The 16,296-nt window shown below is 36.0% G+C and overlaps 2 protein-coding genes across 4 annotated transcripts in view; one reads left to right on the forward strand and one right to left on the reverse strand.

Annotated features, from left to right (window-relative positions):
• The first annotated feature begins 1,512 nt into the window (after nucleotides 1–1,512).
• On the forward strand, nucleotides 1,513–12,806 carry ano10b (anoctamin 10b). Of its 2 annotated transcripts, none has more exons than XM_051099070.1 (14): nucleotides 1,513–1,629; nucleotides 1,712–1,782; nucleotides 3,519–3,727; nucleotides 3,806–3,979; nucleotides 4,152–4,292; nucleotides 4,724–4,843; nucleotides 6,746–7,384; nucleotides 8,688–8,743; nucleotides 8,938–9,012; nucleotides 9,088–9,252; nucleotides 9,335–9,526; nucleotides 9,615–9,752; nucleotides 11,374–11,490; nucleotides 11,851–12,806. In XM_051099070.1, the coding sequence occupies exons 3-14, from the start codon at nucleotides 3,526–3,528 to the stop codon at nucleotides 11,896–11,898; spliced, it is 2,067 nt and encodes a 688-aa protein (XP_050955027.1). In that variant the 5' UTR covers nucleotides 1,513–1,629; nucleotides 1,712–1,782; nucleotides 3,519–3,525; the 3' UTR covers nucleotides 11,899–12,806. The 2 variants fall into 2 exon arrangements, with proteins under 2 accessions (XP_050955027.1, XP_050955026.1); XM_051099069.1 differs by having other exon boundaries at nucleotides 1,539–1,629; nucleotides 3,511–3,727.
• snrkb (SNF related kinase b) overlaps nucleotides 12,488–16,296 on the reverse strand; it is a 37,502-nt gene continuing 33,693 nt past the window's right edge. For both annotated transcript variants that reach the window (XM_051099068.1, XM_051099067.1), the window contains exon 6: nucleotides 12,488–15,734. In XM_051099068.1, the coding sequence (XP_050955025.1) occupies nucleotides 14,579–15,734 (1,156 nt within the window). In that variant the 3' untranslated portion in view covers nucleotides 12,488–14,578. The remainder of the gene's footprint in view (nucleotides 15,735–16,296) is intronic.

Raw genomic sequence — 16,296 nt, forward strand, 5'->3', positions numbered from 1 at the left:
TGGTGACATTTTGCTTGATTCCAAAAGAGTTTATTAGGTCAGTAAACGCAAGACCTAACGCTTCATTTGTATTATTAACGTGAATGTTAAAATCTCCGACAATTAGCGCTTCATCAAAATTAACCAATAGTTCTGAAAGGAATTCTGCAAATTCTTTTAGGAACTCTGTATACGGCCCTGGCGGTCTATACACAGTATCTAAAACAACTCTTTTGCATATCTGATAGAGTAAAATTAAGCAAAAGTATTTCAAATGAATTAAACCTGTACCGTTTTCTGAGTTACACCAAGAATATCACTATAAATTCATCTTAGTTTTGTTACATGGTGCATTTTAATATTTTATATGAAATATTTTAAATCATATTTGTGTAATTATTTATAAAATATAACAATTTATAATGAATAATAATATACACTGCCAGACAAAAGTCTGCATTTATTTGATTTAAAGTACAGCAAAGACAGTAAAACTTTGAAATATTTTTACTATATAAACTATTCTATTTGAATATATTTTAGAACGTAGTTTATTCCTGTGATTTCAAAGCTGAATTTTGGCATCAAAATTACTCCAGTCACATGATCCTTCAGAAATCATTCTAATATTTTGATTTGCTGATCAAAAAACATTTATTATTATTATTGTTGAAAACAGCTGAGTAGAATTTTTTCAGGTTTCTTTGATGAATAGAAAGTTCAGAAGAAGAAGAGCATTTATCTGAAATACAAATCTTTTGTAACATTATAAATGTCTTTATTATCACTTTTGATCAAGTATCCTTGCTAAATAAAAGTATTAATTTCTATAATTCTAAATCAGCATTGAAATCACAGGAATAAATGACATATTAAAATATATTCAAATAGACCAGTTGTTTTAATTGGTAAAAAAAAAAAAAAAAAAGAAAAATGTTACTGTTTTTCGGTACTTTGGATCAAATAAACGCAGGCTTGGTGAGCAGAAGAGAACTGTTGTTCTTATGAATGAAGTTCTTAGCAATGTATATTACTAATCAAAAATGAAGTTTTAACATATTTATGGTAGGAAATTTATAAAACATCTTGATGGAGCATGATCTTTACTTTTTATCCTAATGATTTTTGCCATAAAAGAAAAATTGATCATTTTGACCCATACAATGTATTTTTGGCATCTGCTACAAATATATCCATACTACTTAAGACTGGATTTCTGGTCCAGGGTCACATTTAAATTATGTAAAAAACTGCACTAAACTGGAAGAACACTTTAGTTACAAAATAGCAAACTCACCTCAATATATGGCATTTACATGAGTGAGCATGTGCAAAGGACTAAAAGGAGTAATCCTTTTAGTCCTTTGCACATGCTCACTCATGTAAATGCCATATATTGTATGGTTATAGTTCATATCACATATGGCATTTACTTTAATTGTAAAACATCCTACAGACTAGCCATATGCTATTTTCAAAAAACAAACATGGCAGGCAATAGGACCCAGATGTGCTGAGATTGCAGAGAGCATCTACCATCAGGAAAAAAATGAAAATGTTCTTCCACACCCTAAAGGCTGGGAGGAGAGACGTTCAACTGCATTCCTCTTCTCTCCTAGTAAACCAGCGAATGGATTGGCTCTAAACAGGGTGAGTGTTTTGAACAACCAATTCTAGAAGTGCATCGTACAGTCTGACTGTGAGTTTTCACACTTCATTTTGTTTCAAACAGCACATTGGAGGGGGTGTGAACATCAACAAAACTCGAGTGCTCCGACAGAAGAAGGTCCCTGGCTTTGACAGGTAACCTGCAGAACCGTTTCCTACATCTACAGTATTTCTCTCTCGTTCTGTAACTCGTTTACTTCCTGTCTACGTTTTAGTTTCACTCTCGTTTGAGTTTAAAGTACAACTTTTGTCATTACAAACAGAGGACGTGACGTTATTCAACAGCACTTTGTGCATGCTCTTTTCTCTCAAGTGCCTGAAGCTGGAATTATGTAGTTTAGTACATGGTGTTTATGAGCAGCGTTTGTGTGCACACTGTAAAAGGGTGTTTTGTTTGGTATGAGCTTGTCTATTGTCTTTCCAGCAGCCAGATATTTGATAACTCACTCACATGTTTGCATTTTCTGGAGGTGATTTGAATGAACTGTTGATGTGTATTTTGTTTCCATTCACCTCTTTATTTGCCTATTTGATACAGTTTGACTTCTTGCGGGTTAGTTGTAAAAATTGTTTAATTTTTATAGACACTCTTTTTATTTATTGGTAAAAACTACTGTATTAAGAAATACAGTAATAGTTTTTTTTTTTTTTTAACATAAAATTAGCCTAGCATGAAAAGTTGTTAAAGCTAATGTTGGTGATTTTTGCCTTAGAGGTCTTGACCTTTTCAACTACCTAACAATTAAAATAACAAAATCATTTTTTCACATTATTGTATCAATATTCGATTCACTGTTTAAATAAATAAATAAATACATTTTTATTTAATAGTTTTTAGTAAAATAATTTTGACTTAAAACTCATTTTAATTTTATAAATTGTAAGGATAATAAATGTTAAATTTTTTTAATATAATAAAATCTAAATATAATACATTTATAGATATAATATTTGTTATTACAAAATAGCAAACTCATCTCAAATCGGAGTTTTAAATGTATTTAGACCCAATGTTTGGTAAGAAACTTTCACTGTCAGCAAACAAATCCTGTCCAAAAACAAAAAAAAAAACACAACAAACAAACAAAGTTAATATTTCTTACAACATTTTATAATAATATTGTAACAATAAAATATTATTTAATTATTAATTTAATTATTAATAATTATTATAACAATTAATCATGAATAAATAAATAATATTTATATATTTAAAATAATAAATACCGTTTAAGCCATTTTAAACCAGCCTTTGGATTTAATTATTATTATTATTATATAATTTTATAATAATAAATATTATTATTTTTTATATAATTTAATAATAATAATAATAAAAAATAATAATAAACAATAAAAAAAAATTATTGTTATTCTTTATATATTATATACTATTATAACAATAATAGTAATAATAATAATTCTTATTTTTAATATTCATTAAATATATTTTAATTTTATATTAATTAAAAGTTTCAAGCCCTATTATGTACCTGACTTTTGGAAAGTGATGAATATTAACAACAAAAATGTATTTTTATATGATTTAATAATAATAATAATAATAATAATAATTATAAATATTATTATATATTTTATAATATTATAACAATAATAAATATTATTATTGTTATTATTTTATATTAATTGTTTAGATATTTCATAATAAATAATTAAACAATAATTCAAATAAAAAAAATAATAATAAAGTTTTGAGCCCTATTATGTACCTGACTCGGAAACTTAGAAAGTGTCGACTAATATGAAATATGCAGTAAAATAAGGAATACACTAAGATGCTTCTAAAAAAAAAAGAAAAAAAGAAAAAAAAAGAAAAGATACATGCTGTCTCATGGGTTACAGTTCCACAGGGACACCATGACGTCCCAGAAGGAACCTCAGGAGGGACTTTCAAACCCGGCCAAGGTGACAGGACCCAGCTCCTGGTCCCGGGTCAGTTGCCCCTGCTGTATCTCCAGCCACATAGAGCCGTTGGTCCTGATCCAGCTGGCTGAGAACGTCCAGCCCATCACCAAACAGTGGATCATGTCTGTCATATCTGCACCTGTGAAAGCTGGAGGTAAGAACGCTTTTTTTAACTTTATGGGTTAAAATGTATAAAAAACAAACACATAACAAATAAATACATGTGTTTTAGGGGCTCAACTGTTAGTTCACCCCGGTGAGGACATGAAAGGGGACATGATAGTTGTGGCGGCCCCTCGCTGCACCCTTCTAAAGGTGACTGAGGAACTGGGCCTCTGCAAAACCTACCAGGATGGAAACATGACGGCCTTCTCCTTTGAGGACCGTGACAACTTTTGCAACATTGGTGAATAGTATACGATAAATGCTAGCTGACTGATATTGCCTGCACCGCAATTAGCATATTTCTACTAGGCACTAAATGTGTATACCTCACTGGTGAAGTGTTAGCATGTAAACCTTAGCATCCGGCTAATGTTATTAGCTTAAAATCCATTGTTATGTGACTGTTTCTGCAGACAACATGCAGCAGTTCCTGACGCTGGCCGAGAGGCAGTACATCGTCAAACATGAACTGGATTCCATGAGAGCCTTGGAGGACCAGCGTATCCCAGGAGTCCCAGCACCCAAAGGAAAGCTGAAAGCCAGAGAGAGCATCTGTAAGTATCTGTATGTTGCAGATGCAACATGCATTTTTAACATCTATTTGACTGGACTGACAACATGTAAGACATTTTTGCATTAAATATGATCAAACTGGCTATGTTCAAACGAGCATACTATAATACTACGCATACTGTTTACTGCATGCACTGGAAATGTTTTTGACGTTGAAGCTTGCATACTGTTTCGCAAACTGTACATTTATAAAACAGCAGACATTATACAGTGCATTCTACGCAGTAAACAATATGCTAGTACGCTATTAATAGCATGCAGTTCAGTGAGTAGCCAGTAGGCTTCACTCTCCTCTCTCTCTGAACTGCTTAGTCACTGCATGCCACCTAGACTCCCAATGGTATTCCCATAGTTAAAACCTAATATGGTAATGTCCTGTCCCTCTCTATCTATCTATCTATCTATGCTGCAGTACAGAAGCTGGAGAAAGCAGGCGTGATCCGTAACATCACCCCTCTTCATGACCAGAAGCTGTTGTCGGCTTTGGGGAAGCAGTGGTACTCTCACAAGAGTCTGTGGGGCCAGCCACTAGGTACAAACACACACACATTAACGTCACATAACTAAACATGCCTCCTCGTCAGGTTTTAAATTATACACAACTATCTTTTGTTCGGGGCCATTTAATTCATTTTAATAGCCTTCATGGAAGCACTAATAAAACTTTATAAAGTCATTTGACTGGAACTCATAAAAGTGTTATATAATCATTTCAGTGTCTCATATGCCACAGTATTCTGTACACCTGGGGGGTCTTCAATCTTTTTTAGCCCTATAAAATGGACCGATACTACATTTCTCAGCCAATACTGATCATTCAGAATGATATCTGCCGATGTCGATACTGATAGTTTAGTTTTCTAAAAAGGAAAGGGAAAGTTCACCCCTTTTGTCTGTCATTATTTACTCACCCTCATGTCGTCCCAAACCTGTAAGACCTTTGTTCATCTTCAGAACACAACTTAAGATATTTTTGATGAAATCTGAGAGCTTTCTCACCCTGTATAGACAGCAACACAACTACCACGTTCAAGGCCCAGAAAGGTAATAAGGATGTCAATAAAATAGTCCATGTGACAAAAGTAATGACTTTATTTAACAATTTCTTCTCTTCCATGTCAGTGTTCACTGTGTGTGACTATTTTTATTTTCTTTGCACACAAAAAGTATTCTCGTAGCTTCATAAAATTTAGGTTGAACCAAGGTGGTAGTTGTGTTGCTGTCTATGCAGGGTCAGAAAGCTCTCGTATTTCATCAAAAATATCTTAATTTGTATTTTGAAGATGAACATGAGGGGGAGTAATTAATGAGAGAATTTTCATTTTAGTAATTTAATAATTAATTTACATTTACCCTGTAAGGGAAGAAAATCTCAACTATCCCAACTAATGCTGTAAACTATACAGGGAACCCTATTATTTGGTACACAACATTAGAGGTTACAGTTAACTACAGAAAACTATTATAGTCAAGTTATAAGTTATTTTTATTAAACAAAACAAAACAAAACAAAACAAAAAACAAACTTATCTTTGTTTATTCAAACATACATATATATGACCATGGACCACAAAACCAGTCTTAAGTAGCACTTTTATGCCAAAAATTATTAGGATATTAAGATCATGTTACATTAAGATATTTTGTAAATTTCCTACCGTAAATATATCAAAAACGTAATTTTTGATTAGTAATATGCATTGCTAAGAACTTCATTTGGACAACTTTAAAGGTGATTTTCTCAATATTTCTATTTTTTGCACCTTCAGATTACAGATTTTCAAATAGTTGTATGTATGCCAAACATTGTCATATCCTAAACAACCATACATCAGTGGAAAGCTTATTTATTCAGCTTTCTATATGATGTAAAATAAAAAAAATGACCGTTATAACTGGTTTTGTGGTTCATGGTGACACATACTTAACAGTAAATAAGCTTCATCTAGTGTTTTAATAGCTAACTAACTAACTAACTGTGAACACTGGATAACTATCCTGAGGTAAATACATGGTTAAAAGACATTGTTTACAAGCCGTTTTATTTGACGGCTTTTTCTCGGTTGAGTGATTACATGAGACATTATATATTTTAGTAAGTTGTACTGTATCTTTCAACATACCTTTTGATGTTACTTAATGTTTATGTCGCGCTATAACTTGTGTTAAACCGAAGAAAATTTGTGCTCCGCGTCTTTACTTTGAACTGAAGCGGCTACGGAGATCTGGCTTGACCTACGGGTCATTCATAGGGTCAAACCGTAAATATTAGAAAGCGCTAAATTTGACAAGAAACACTTTGTATATATATATATATATATATATATATATATAGTAAAATAAAAATATAATAACTAAATATAATACTACTTTGTATTTTATTAAAATTATTTTATTGTTATAGCACTAAATAAATCATTCTTTCTCTCTACAGACTCCATCCACGCTTATTTTGGTGGCACTATTGCCTATTATTTCAGCTTTCTGGACTTCTACACTTTGTCATTATTTCCTCCAGCCATCCTAGCCCTCTTCATCACCTTCTTCCTCCCCAGTGCAAACTTCTCCAGCGGAAATAAAACTGAGAGCGAGCCGACGCCGCAAAAGGACGACGATGACCAGCCGTCGGTCAGCTCCTACATGGTGCAGGCAGTGTTCAGCATGCTGTGGTCCACTGTGTTCATGGAGCTGTGGAAGAGGAGGAGCGCGGCTTTATCCTATCACTGGGGCACTTTCAATTTAGCTGAACAATTTCAAGAGCCCCGACCGGGTTTCCATGGAGAGCTCGGAACCAATCCGGTCACGGGCAGAGTGGAGCCGCTGTTTCCCGAATGGAAGAGGAGGCTTAGGATAGGTCTGGTGTCACTGCCCGCGGTCGGGGTGTTTTTGGGTTTGGTGGTCATGGGGATGGCAGGTTTCTACCTCTTTGAGCGCCTGGTCTCAGACTGGCACAAAGGATCTGGATCATACTTCACAGCAGTCCTGCTGTATGTTCCTTCTATAGCCCATATAGTCTACACTAATGTGCTGGGGAATGTATATCGCAACGTGGCCTTGAAGCTAACAGAAGCAGGTAAGAAAACATAAGGCAAAAGAAGCTGATTATAATGTTCAGGGATCCAAAACTATTCAGCACTAATTGTCAAAAAACAAACAAACAAACAAACAAACAAAAAAACAGGACATGTTATGACTATTAATGTGAATTTTAATTTAAATATTTACTATAGTTATAATAAAATAACGAATAATTAGACATGATAATTATAATATAAATATGATATACTGATATATTTTCATATTTTGCAAAATAGTATGTAAAAAATAAAATAAATTCAAATAAATACTTTTAAAATAAAATAGTAAAAATATAAATTATATAATATCTAAATAACGGAATATTTTGTAGAACTATTTAAAATGCACATTGCATTAAGATGTTCAGATTAACTATTGCTTCTTAACTTTGGTTGTAGCTAACTTAATATTAAATTTATTTATTTATTTTTTTGTTGTTGTTAATTTTTCCACAAAAATATACCCCTGATAAACACCTACTAAAATGTTTCTCCTGACTTTTTTGTCATAATTTTTTATTCCACATGTCTTCAAATATATATTAGAATAATATACACTAACAAAAAAATGTTTGACAATTTTGTTAAATCATTGCATTTTATAAAATAAAAATATATTAATTATTTAAATATGAATATATTATAATTGTAATAAATAATTTTAGAATTCACAAAACACACAGATAGATATAGATAGAAAGAAAGAAAGATATATAGACAGATTACATATAGAAATATAGATAGATAGATAGATATGTAGATATAGATTTATAGATTACATATAGAAACAGATACATATTTAGAGAGCTATAGATATATAGATTAGACAGAAATATAGATATGTAGATAGATATGTAGAGAGATATAGATATGTAGATTAGATATAGAAATACAGATAGATAGATATGTAGAGAGATAGATAGATATATAGATTGCATATAGAAATATAGATAGATAGATAGATAATAGATAGATATGTAGATATAGATATATAGATTAGACAGAAATATAGATATGTAGATAGATATGTAGAGAGATATAGAAATACAGATAAATAGATATAGAGAGATAGATATGTAGAGAGATAGATAGATAGATAGATAGATAGATTACATATAGACATTGGTTGATTGATTGATGTAGAGAGATACAGAGATGTAGATTAGATACAGAAATACAGATAAATAGATATAGATAGAAAAATAGATATGTAGAGAGATATATAGATTACATATAGAAATATAGATAAATAGATAATGTTATATTATATTAAATATAACTTACTCTCTCGCCTTTCAGAAAATCATAGGGAGGAATCATCTTTTGACTATCATCATACCACCAAAGTCCTTGTGGTGAGTTTAATAATTTTCTATATTCATATTATGTATGACCTGTTAATGCGTGCTTCATAGCAGTTTATCTCAAAGACCTCACAGGATTTTTAAATGCTGATAGTTGTATACGTCTAGAGCAGAATGTTCAGCAGGACTGTGTAAAACTAAATTAAATATCCCATGTGCCTTATCTGTCCCTCTTTCTCATTCAGTTCACCTTTTTCAATAACTTTGCTGTGCTGTTCCACATCGCCTTCTTCAAGGAGGACATGCCTCTTCTGCGCAAGGTGGGAATTTTCCCAGAAACCGTTTTCCCATACAATCCTAAGGTCTTAACACAATATCCGTGATCTCCTCCACAGCGACTTTCCTCTCTTCTGATCGTGACCCAAGTGGTGAATCAGTTCACTGAGGTGGTGGTTCCTTTCCTGGTGGACCGTTTCCTCACATCTAAAGACAGGAACCTGAAGGAAGACGATCCAGAGGTGGACCATCTCCAGGCTCAGGGCAGTCTGCCAGCTTTCCCAGTTAGTAGCAACCAAGTAACGTTAAATATCCTAAATCCAAGAATCATATTTTCCTTCAATTCTCAATTTTGTTCCTCTTCAGGGCCTGTTTGCCGAGTACATCGAGCTGCTGGTTCAGTTTGGCTACTTGAGTCTTTTCTCTTGCGTCTATCCTCTCACTGCCCCTCTATTACTGCTAAACAACCTCACAGAGATTCGCACAGATGCCTACAAGCTCTGCAAGCTCTTCAACAAGCCCTTTTCCGCCCCTGTGGCCAACATGGGTGTATGGCAGGTCAGAAATGTGATCTGTCCTGTATATATGAATGTTTTAAATGTTTTGATATTGTGAGTTCTAGTGTGTGTCTTTGTTTTTCTTATAGGTGGCATTTGAGGTGCTGAGTTTCATCTCAGTCATGTCTAACTGTTGGCTGCTGCTTCTGTCACCACGTGTAAAGGAATTCACACAGGACGCCGGTCTCAGCAGCAGCAAAGTTCTCGTCATTGTCGTCATTGTGGAGGTTAGAGAAGAGTTTGGTACAGCCTTAGGAAAAGCTGTAGGAATAGTCTGTCCAAAAATAAAAACAGTGACCACAAGGTTAAAGGGAAAATTACCCCATGATTTACTCACTCTCAAGCCATCCTAGGTGTATATGACTTTCTTTAAGACGAATACAATTGAGGTTTTATTAAAAAATGTCCTGGCTCTTCCAAGATTTATAATGGCAGCGAATGGCTGTTGAGATTTTGAAGTCCAATAATGTGCATCCGTCCATCATAAAAAGTACACCACACAGCTCCAGGGGGGTAATAAAGGCCTTCTGAAGCAAATGGGTGCATTTGTGTAAGAAAAATGACCATATTTAAAACTTTATAAACCATAATCTCTAGCTTCTGCTAACTGGAGTTCCAGTGGATAATATAGGATATAGGTGTGCACTCTTAAAAATAAAGGTTCTTTATTGGCATCAATGGTTCCATTAAGAACATCCACGGAACCTTTTAAATGCAGAAAAGGTACTTTATAGTCGAAAAAGGTTCTTAAGTCTTTAATTTTTTCTTCAAAATGGTTATTTTAGGAACTGTTCACTGAAAGGTTCTTTGGGGAACCAAAAATGATTAATCTATGGCATCACTGCAAAAACACCCATTTGGAACCTTTATTTTTAAGAGTGTAGTTTCGGAAATAAGTGACAAACACAGTTTAAAGGAGAGAGCTAAACAAAACACCAGTCAAACAAGGATTTTAAAGAAAAAAGAGGATTTCAGACTGGTTGTCCTTTGCTAAACAAAGGAGATTTTGCTTCCTTTGCTTCTGTAAACAAAACATTCACACGTGACTAGCATATTCTTACTGGGGCCTATGCTACACCTACGTCCTATGTCATCCACTTGAACGCCACTCTCTCGTGAACGCGCATACAACAGTAAGCGAAAGTTAGAGATTTTAAAGTTTTAAATATGGATATAAACGTTTTATAAAGTTGTAAATATGGATCCTTTTCTTACACAATCGCATCGATTCACTTCAGAAGGCCCCCAGAGCTGCGTGGAGTACTTTTTATGATGGATGGATGCACTGTATTGGACTTAAAAATCTCAACACCCATTCACTGCCATTACAAAACTCGGAAGAGCCAGGACATTTTTTAACATAACTCCGAATGCATTCGCCTGAAAGACGAAAGTCATATACACCTAGGATGGCTTGAGGGTGCGTAAATCATGGAGTAATTTTCATTTTTGGGTGAACTATCCCTTTAAAAAAGAACAAAAAAAGTTTAATTTAGACAAAAATGTCAAGATTTGCCTTTTGTGTACCACATAATATCACCAAACAGATTTGGAAGGAAAAAGTGTAAAAAATTGGATTTTTGGTGAACTATCACTTTAACTCAATGTGACTAATGGTGCATTCAGCAAAATGTATCACTGTCAGTCCCCATGCTTACAAAATGCTAACGCTAAGCTGTTCTTTAAAAGCACCTAATATTGTACTTACACCTTCCCAACTCATAAATACTAACTTCCCAGACACAATTTATCTGGAGTGAATTAGCTTGCTGCTAACTGTCTTTGCACATATTTTCTGTGAATGAATATTGTAGCTTAATTGTTTCTTATGCTGGTTGGCTCCTCTAGCATGTCCTGATCATGGTGAAGATGATTTTGGCCTTCATGATCCCTGATGAACCGGACTGGGTCCGAATCAAGAGAGAGCAAATCGAGTATCACTCTATGCAAGCGCTTAAGAAACAGGTAACTTTAGCAACTAATGTTAGCTATTAGCATTTTAGCATGCTAGTGTTTTGTTTACCAAGCTATATTAGATTTAAAGTCTTTATTTATACACAACAGTGAGGAAAAAAGTGTAGCAGTAAACATTGTGCTAGTTTTAGCTGTTAGCATATAGTTAGCAGGATCAGCCATATTTTCCAACTTTGATAATAATGCTGACAGAATCTATTTTTATTATATTTAATCTTGTTTCTCATAGCTTATCAAAAACTAAAGTCCTCATGTGATTAACCAACAAGTTATTTTAAATCTAATGTAGGCTACTTTATGCACTGTTTACATAACTGTAAATGACATTAAATATAATTTTCTGTCTCACAGAGGATCATGTGCTCTCGTGTGGGTGATAAACTCCCTTCGAAGGCCTAAATGGAAGAGCAACCAAAGACTATTTCCATAGAGACAATCGCAAGAAGGGAGGCGGCTGGCTATAAAGTCATATTTAGCTTGCTAATCTACCATATGGCACCGTGTACCAAAGATAGCTTCCACAGTTTACAGGGCGTTTAAGTCCAAGTTAATAATTGTTTGCCTCAGTGGTGCTTTCTTGAAAACTACTGAAAAGATTATCAAGGTCACGGAAGATAAAATTATGGGTAAACATGGAGACTGTATTAATGATTTTAAAACAAAAGTTCACCACAATCACTATGTAATAGCTTAAGTTTTTTCATGCCTTTGTCTGTATATTTGATTTTTTTTTTGTTTATATATTGTGACAGTTTTAACTTTTTGTCTGTTGTATTTTTACATTTCATCAAAAAAAAATTTGCTGGTGTAAATAACCACCCAATGCATGCTTCACTGAATACGTTTGGTGATGTAAGTGGCCTTGAATAAACTCATAATAAATATTCAAATGGCTTTAAGCTGAGAAAACCACATTATACAATAAATAGCCATACACAAATATCATGGTCTTGTGCACTAATACCAAACCAAACAGGACAACACAAGAGGCAGTTTAATCAGTTTTAATAAATAAATATAAAAATAAATTAATCTCATTGAGACACAGTCATAGTTTTAGTAAGGGTCAATGGGACTATAGACAAACCCAAATCTGACTTTCGCTGTAAAGCGATTACAGATGCTTTGAAGGATGGAGACCCATGTCAAATGAGAAACATCAAAATAAAAAGAAAATAAATGCTGATTATGAAAATATAGTGCATGTCTGCCTTTATATCGCTCTGCCCTCTGATTGGTCCAGAAGGTTGTACTTACAAATCATCCCAGCCTTGATTTAAACGTAGTATGGGAATGAAAATTAAAAATTCAGAAGTTATGGAGATGTCTATATAAGTCTATATTTCTTGCTATGTCACCCCAAAGCACCTCTTACATCTACACTTGTGCATTTGGTCAAGCTTATCTGTGGTCCAAGATATCGCAACAAAAATAAGTGTTTGAAATTTGCACTTTCATTGGCTAAAGTATGTGACAAAGAAAAACTCACCGGTGACAAGTGCACTACGTATAGCGCAAAAATATACGAACATGTGAAGTGACTGAATAGCTTTGACGCCCTTCAGAGTACCAAAGTAACAGTAACCACAGTCACATTTGCTATCTAAATGTATATGTGATGTGTTTAGGCTGTTCAGGAGGTAAAAACAACAGTAACCGCTAGCTTCACTCATGCCATTGCAACATACGAAGGCTGGATTTTTGTCAATGTACATTTTAAGCTAGGCTCAGCTACGCTATTTAGCTTTACGTTAGCATACAGCTCTTCAAATGTATTTACAACTGTGACAAGAAACTATTTGACCTTTTTGACAGTCATCAAACTGCTACGTTCAAGGAATAAGATCTAAAATGGAGGGTTGAAATGTTTGGTATGTATACGGTGCAAGGGTCAAAATACAACATCATACCAATAGCATAATATGTCCAAAAGAATATATACACTGTACATGACTGGATATTTCAAACAGCTTATCCCCGTAAAACATATGTTAAAGATGCACCCAGAGGCAGATGATTAAACAAAATAGATAGAATGGTATGTAATCTCCCTCGCATATCTCCATATGTAAATGTCTTTGTCATCATCTTTCCAAAACACCCTTGATAACTCTCTAATACTTGATAAAAGCTTCATAATATTTCCAAGAGTTAGCAGTTTTAAAACAAACTTCAAAATATAGCTCCAGGAAGACCAGTCTTCTGTTTTGTGTAATATTATGTCGTCATAATCTCTCAGAATAATCTCTGTTTGAGCCCTCATATATACACAGATATAGTTAGCATCCTTCCCTGGTCAGTCCCCTGCTCCCAAAATGCTAATGCTAAGCTGTTCTGATTTAGCATGCTCTCATAACCATGCTCCCAAACTGTCACTGTTCACTGTATCAATGTGGCGAAGTATTCTGCTTCCTACCCCACTGCCTGAGGGTAAAGATGCTAGCAAACATGCTAGCGTGAGACAGCGGTGTGGGAACAACTTCAACAACGCCACAGCATGCAACTTCTGAGTAAAAGTTCTGAGTTAAAACCTCGCAGTTGCCTGCAAGATTGAACCAAATGAAAACCAAAAACTCGTTAGGAATACTACACCGACTGGACGGCTAGTTCTTGAGTCTGAACATACACTGTTGTGACTGTTCATCGTCTGTTCTTGTGTTGGCTTATTACGTGTTGCTCTGAAGTATGGTCTTCATCCACTCACTTAGTGATCTTATTGTGGTAAAGCTAGTACAGTGCAAAATGACAAGTTATTGAATTAAAGCTCCTACGCTAGCAAGACATACGCTATATCTAATAAAAGTCTCTGAGATAGCACAGTATATAGTGAGCAGTGTCAGTAGATACAGGTGTTCATATACACAGCATTGCCAAGAGGTTAACTGTTTTACAGGAAAGCAGCAGGGAATGCTGGGTAGGGAAAGAAAATAAAGATATACAAGCACCTCTGAGGTTACAGTATGAGGTGAGAACACACTTTTTCGTTTATTGTCTGAACAACTCCACAGAGTTGCGGAGTTGTAGAGGTTGGAGGATTTCGGTTGATATCAGTTTGTTCTTTGATCTTGGGATACAACCTCTACAACACATGGCAGCAGTTGTACTGTGCAAATGGGAGGAGCTTCTCTTTAGAGGTGGGCTGGATGTTGAAGGACAAGGCTTTCTCACAGAGCGGAAACTGCAGCAGACGTTCTCGCAAGTTTACGTTCTTGACCTTGCTGGGATCGGCCCGGATAGCAGAGTCAGTACTTGTGTCCCTGGTTCCCTGGAGGCCTTTCTGAGGTTTAGGTTGTGCCTCCTCAGGTTTCTCGACTTCCCCTGCAGTCTTGCGCATCTCCACCCCATCGGGACCCAGGTCCACACAGTGGTTCCTTGGCAGGGACCTCGGGGAACCGCAAGGGGTTGATACCACCCCAACTTCAAGGAGTCGAGATTTGGCTAGGGTGTTATTGTTGTTTTCTAGCATTTCTTTTGAAGGTTCAGGCTGCCCCCAGCAGCACTGCACAACATCCAGTCTAGGAGGTGGTGGAGGTCCATCTCTATTTGGACCTTGAATTTGTTCTCCTTCTTGCTCATCTAAAGATAAGCTAGGACAGGTGAAAACACTTTTGTCCCCTCCTCTACCTGGTTGCTCTGTGTGGTTTAACTCTTCCACATTGGCTACTTGATGTTCCATGGTGCCAGAGGTGATGCTAGACACTGAATCTGAAAGCTTCGCCTGCTCTTCCGACCCTTCCTCAAGTTCCTCCTCCTCAGCCAGAGTTTCACAGTTTCCCATCCCTTTACAAGACGGCCTCCCTATTCTCCTCTGAGTCTCTGATTGGAAAGATGTTCTCGAAGGTTTCAATGAAAGATCTGTCAAAGGAAGAGGATCCAGTTTACCTGGTGCCACCTCAAGCTTTTCCTCATTCCTGTTCTGCTCATTTTCATCATCCTCGTCCTCTTCTTCCTCGCAGATCTGCTGTAAGGCTCCAAGGCTCTTAACAGTAGGTTGGTCCGGAGGTAGAGGGCGCAGACCAAGGCTCAAGCAGGGAGCCGTGCTGCAAAAGTCACTGAAGGAGTTGTCGTGACGGTTGGCTTTGGGAGCCAGCAGATCCCCAGATTCACTCACACCACGTCGGGCATAGCCGGAAGACAGAGAACCGAGAGGCGCTAAGGGACCTAGGGGTGTTCCTCTTAGCATATCAGTCTGGGGCACTTGGCTCACCAAGTCAAGTGGTTCTGACATGGGTCTTCTGTAACAAAGCCAATAACAGTACTCAGTACAATGCATCAGGAACCTTAGTGTACCAAGGGTTGTGTGGTAAGATTATCTCTACCACCTAAAACGGGGGTAGGCAAGTTTGGTCCAAGAGACCTGCTGTCCCGCAGAGTTCAGCTCCAACTTGCCTCAACACACCAGCCTTGAAATTTCTAGCAGGCTAAGTAAGACCTTGATTAGCTGGTTCAGGTGTGTTTTATTAGGGCTGGAGCTAAACTCTGCAGGACACCAGCCCTCTGGGACAAAGTTTAGAGACCACCTGACCTAAGAGCAGGGGTGTCCAAACTCAGTACAGGAGGACCGGTGTCCTGCAGATTTCAGTTCCAACTTGCCTCAACACACATACCTGGACCTTGATTAGCTGGTTCAGGTGTGTTTAATTAGGGTAGGAGTTAAACTCTGCAGAACACTGGCCCTCTGGGACAAAGTTAGGAGACCCCTGACCTAAGAGCAGGGGTGTCCAAACTCGGTCCTGGAGGGCCAGCGTCCCACAGAGTTTACTTCCAACTTGCCTCAACACACATGCCTGGACCTTG

This window comes from Labeo rohita, chromosome 25 (genome assembly GCF_022985175.1).
Source record: "Labeo rohita strain BAU-BD-2019 chromosome 25, IGBB_LRoh.1.0, whole genome shotgun sequence".
In the NCBI taxonomy this organism is placed as follows: domain Eukaryota; kingdom Metazoa; phylum Chordata; class Actinopteri; order Cypriniformes; family Cyprinidae; genus Labeo; species Labeo rohita.

What these genes read in the sequence shown, in the direction of transcription:
- ano10b (XM_051099070.1), top strand. Translation starts at nt 3,526, where the DNA reads ATGACGTCCCAGAAGGAACCTCAGGAGGGACTTTCAAACCCGGCCAAG. An exon ending in TCTGTGGGGCCAGCCACTAG is followed by an intron (nt 4,844 to 6,745) that starts GTACAAACACAC and finishes TTCTCTCTACAG; the next exon opens with ACTCCATCCACGCTTATTTT. An exon ending in CCAACATGGGTGTATGGCAG is followed by an intron (nt 9,527 to 9,614) that starts GTCAGAAATGTG and finishes TTTTTCTTATAG; the next exon opens with GTGGCATTTGAGGTGCTGAG.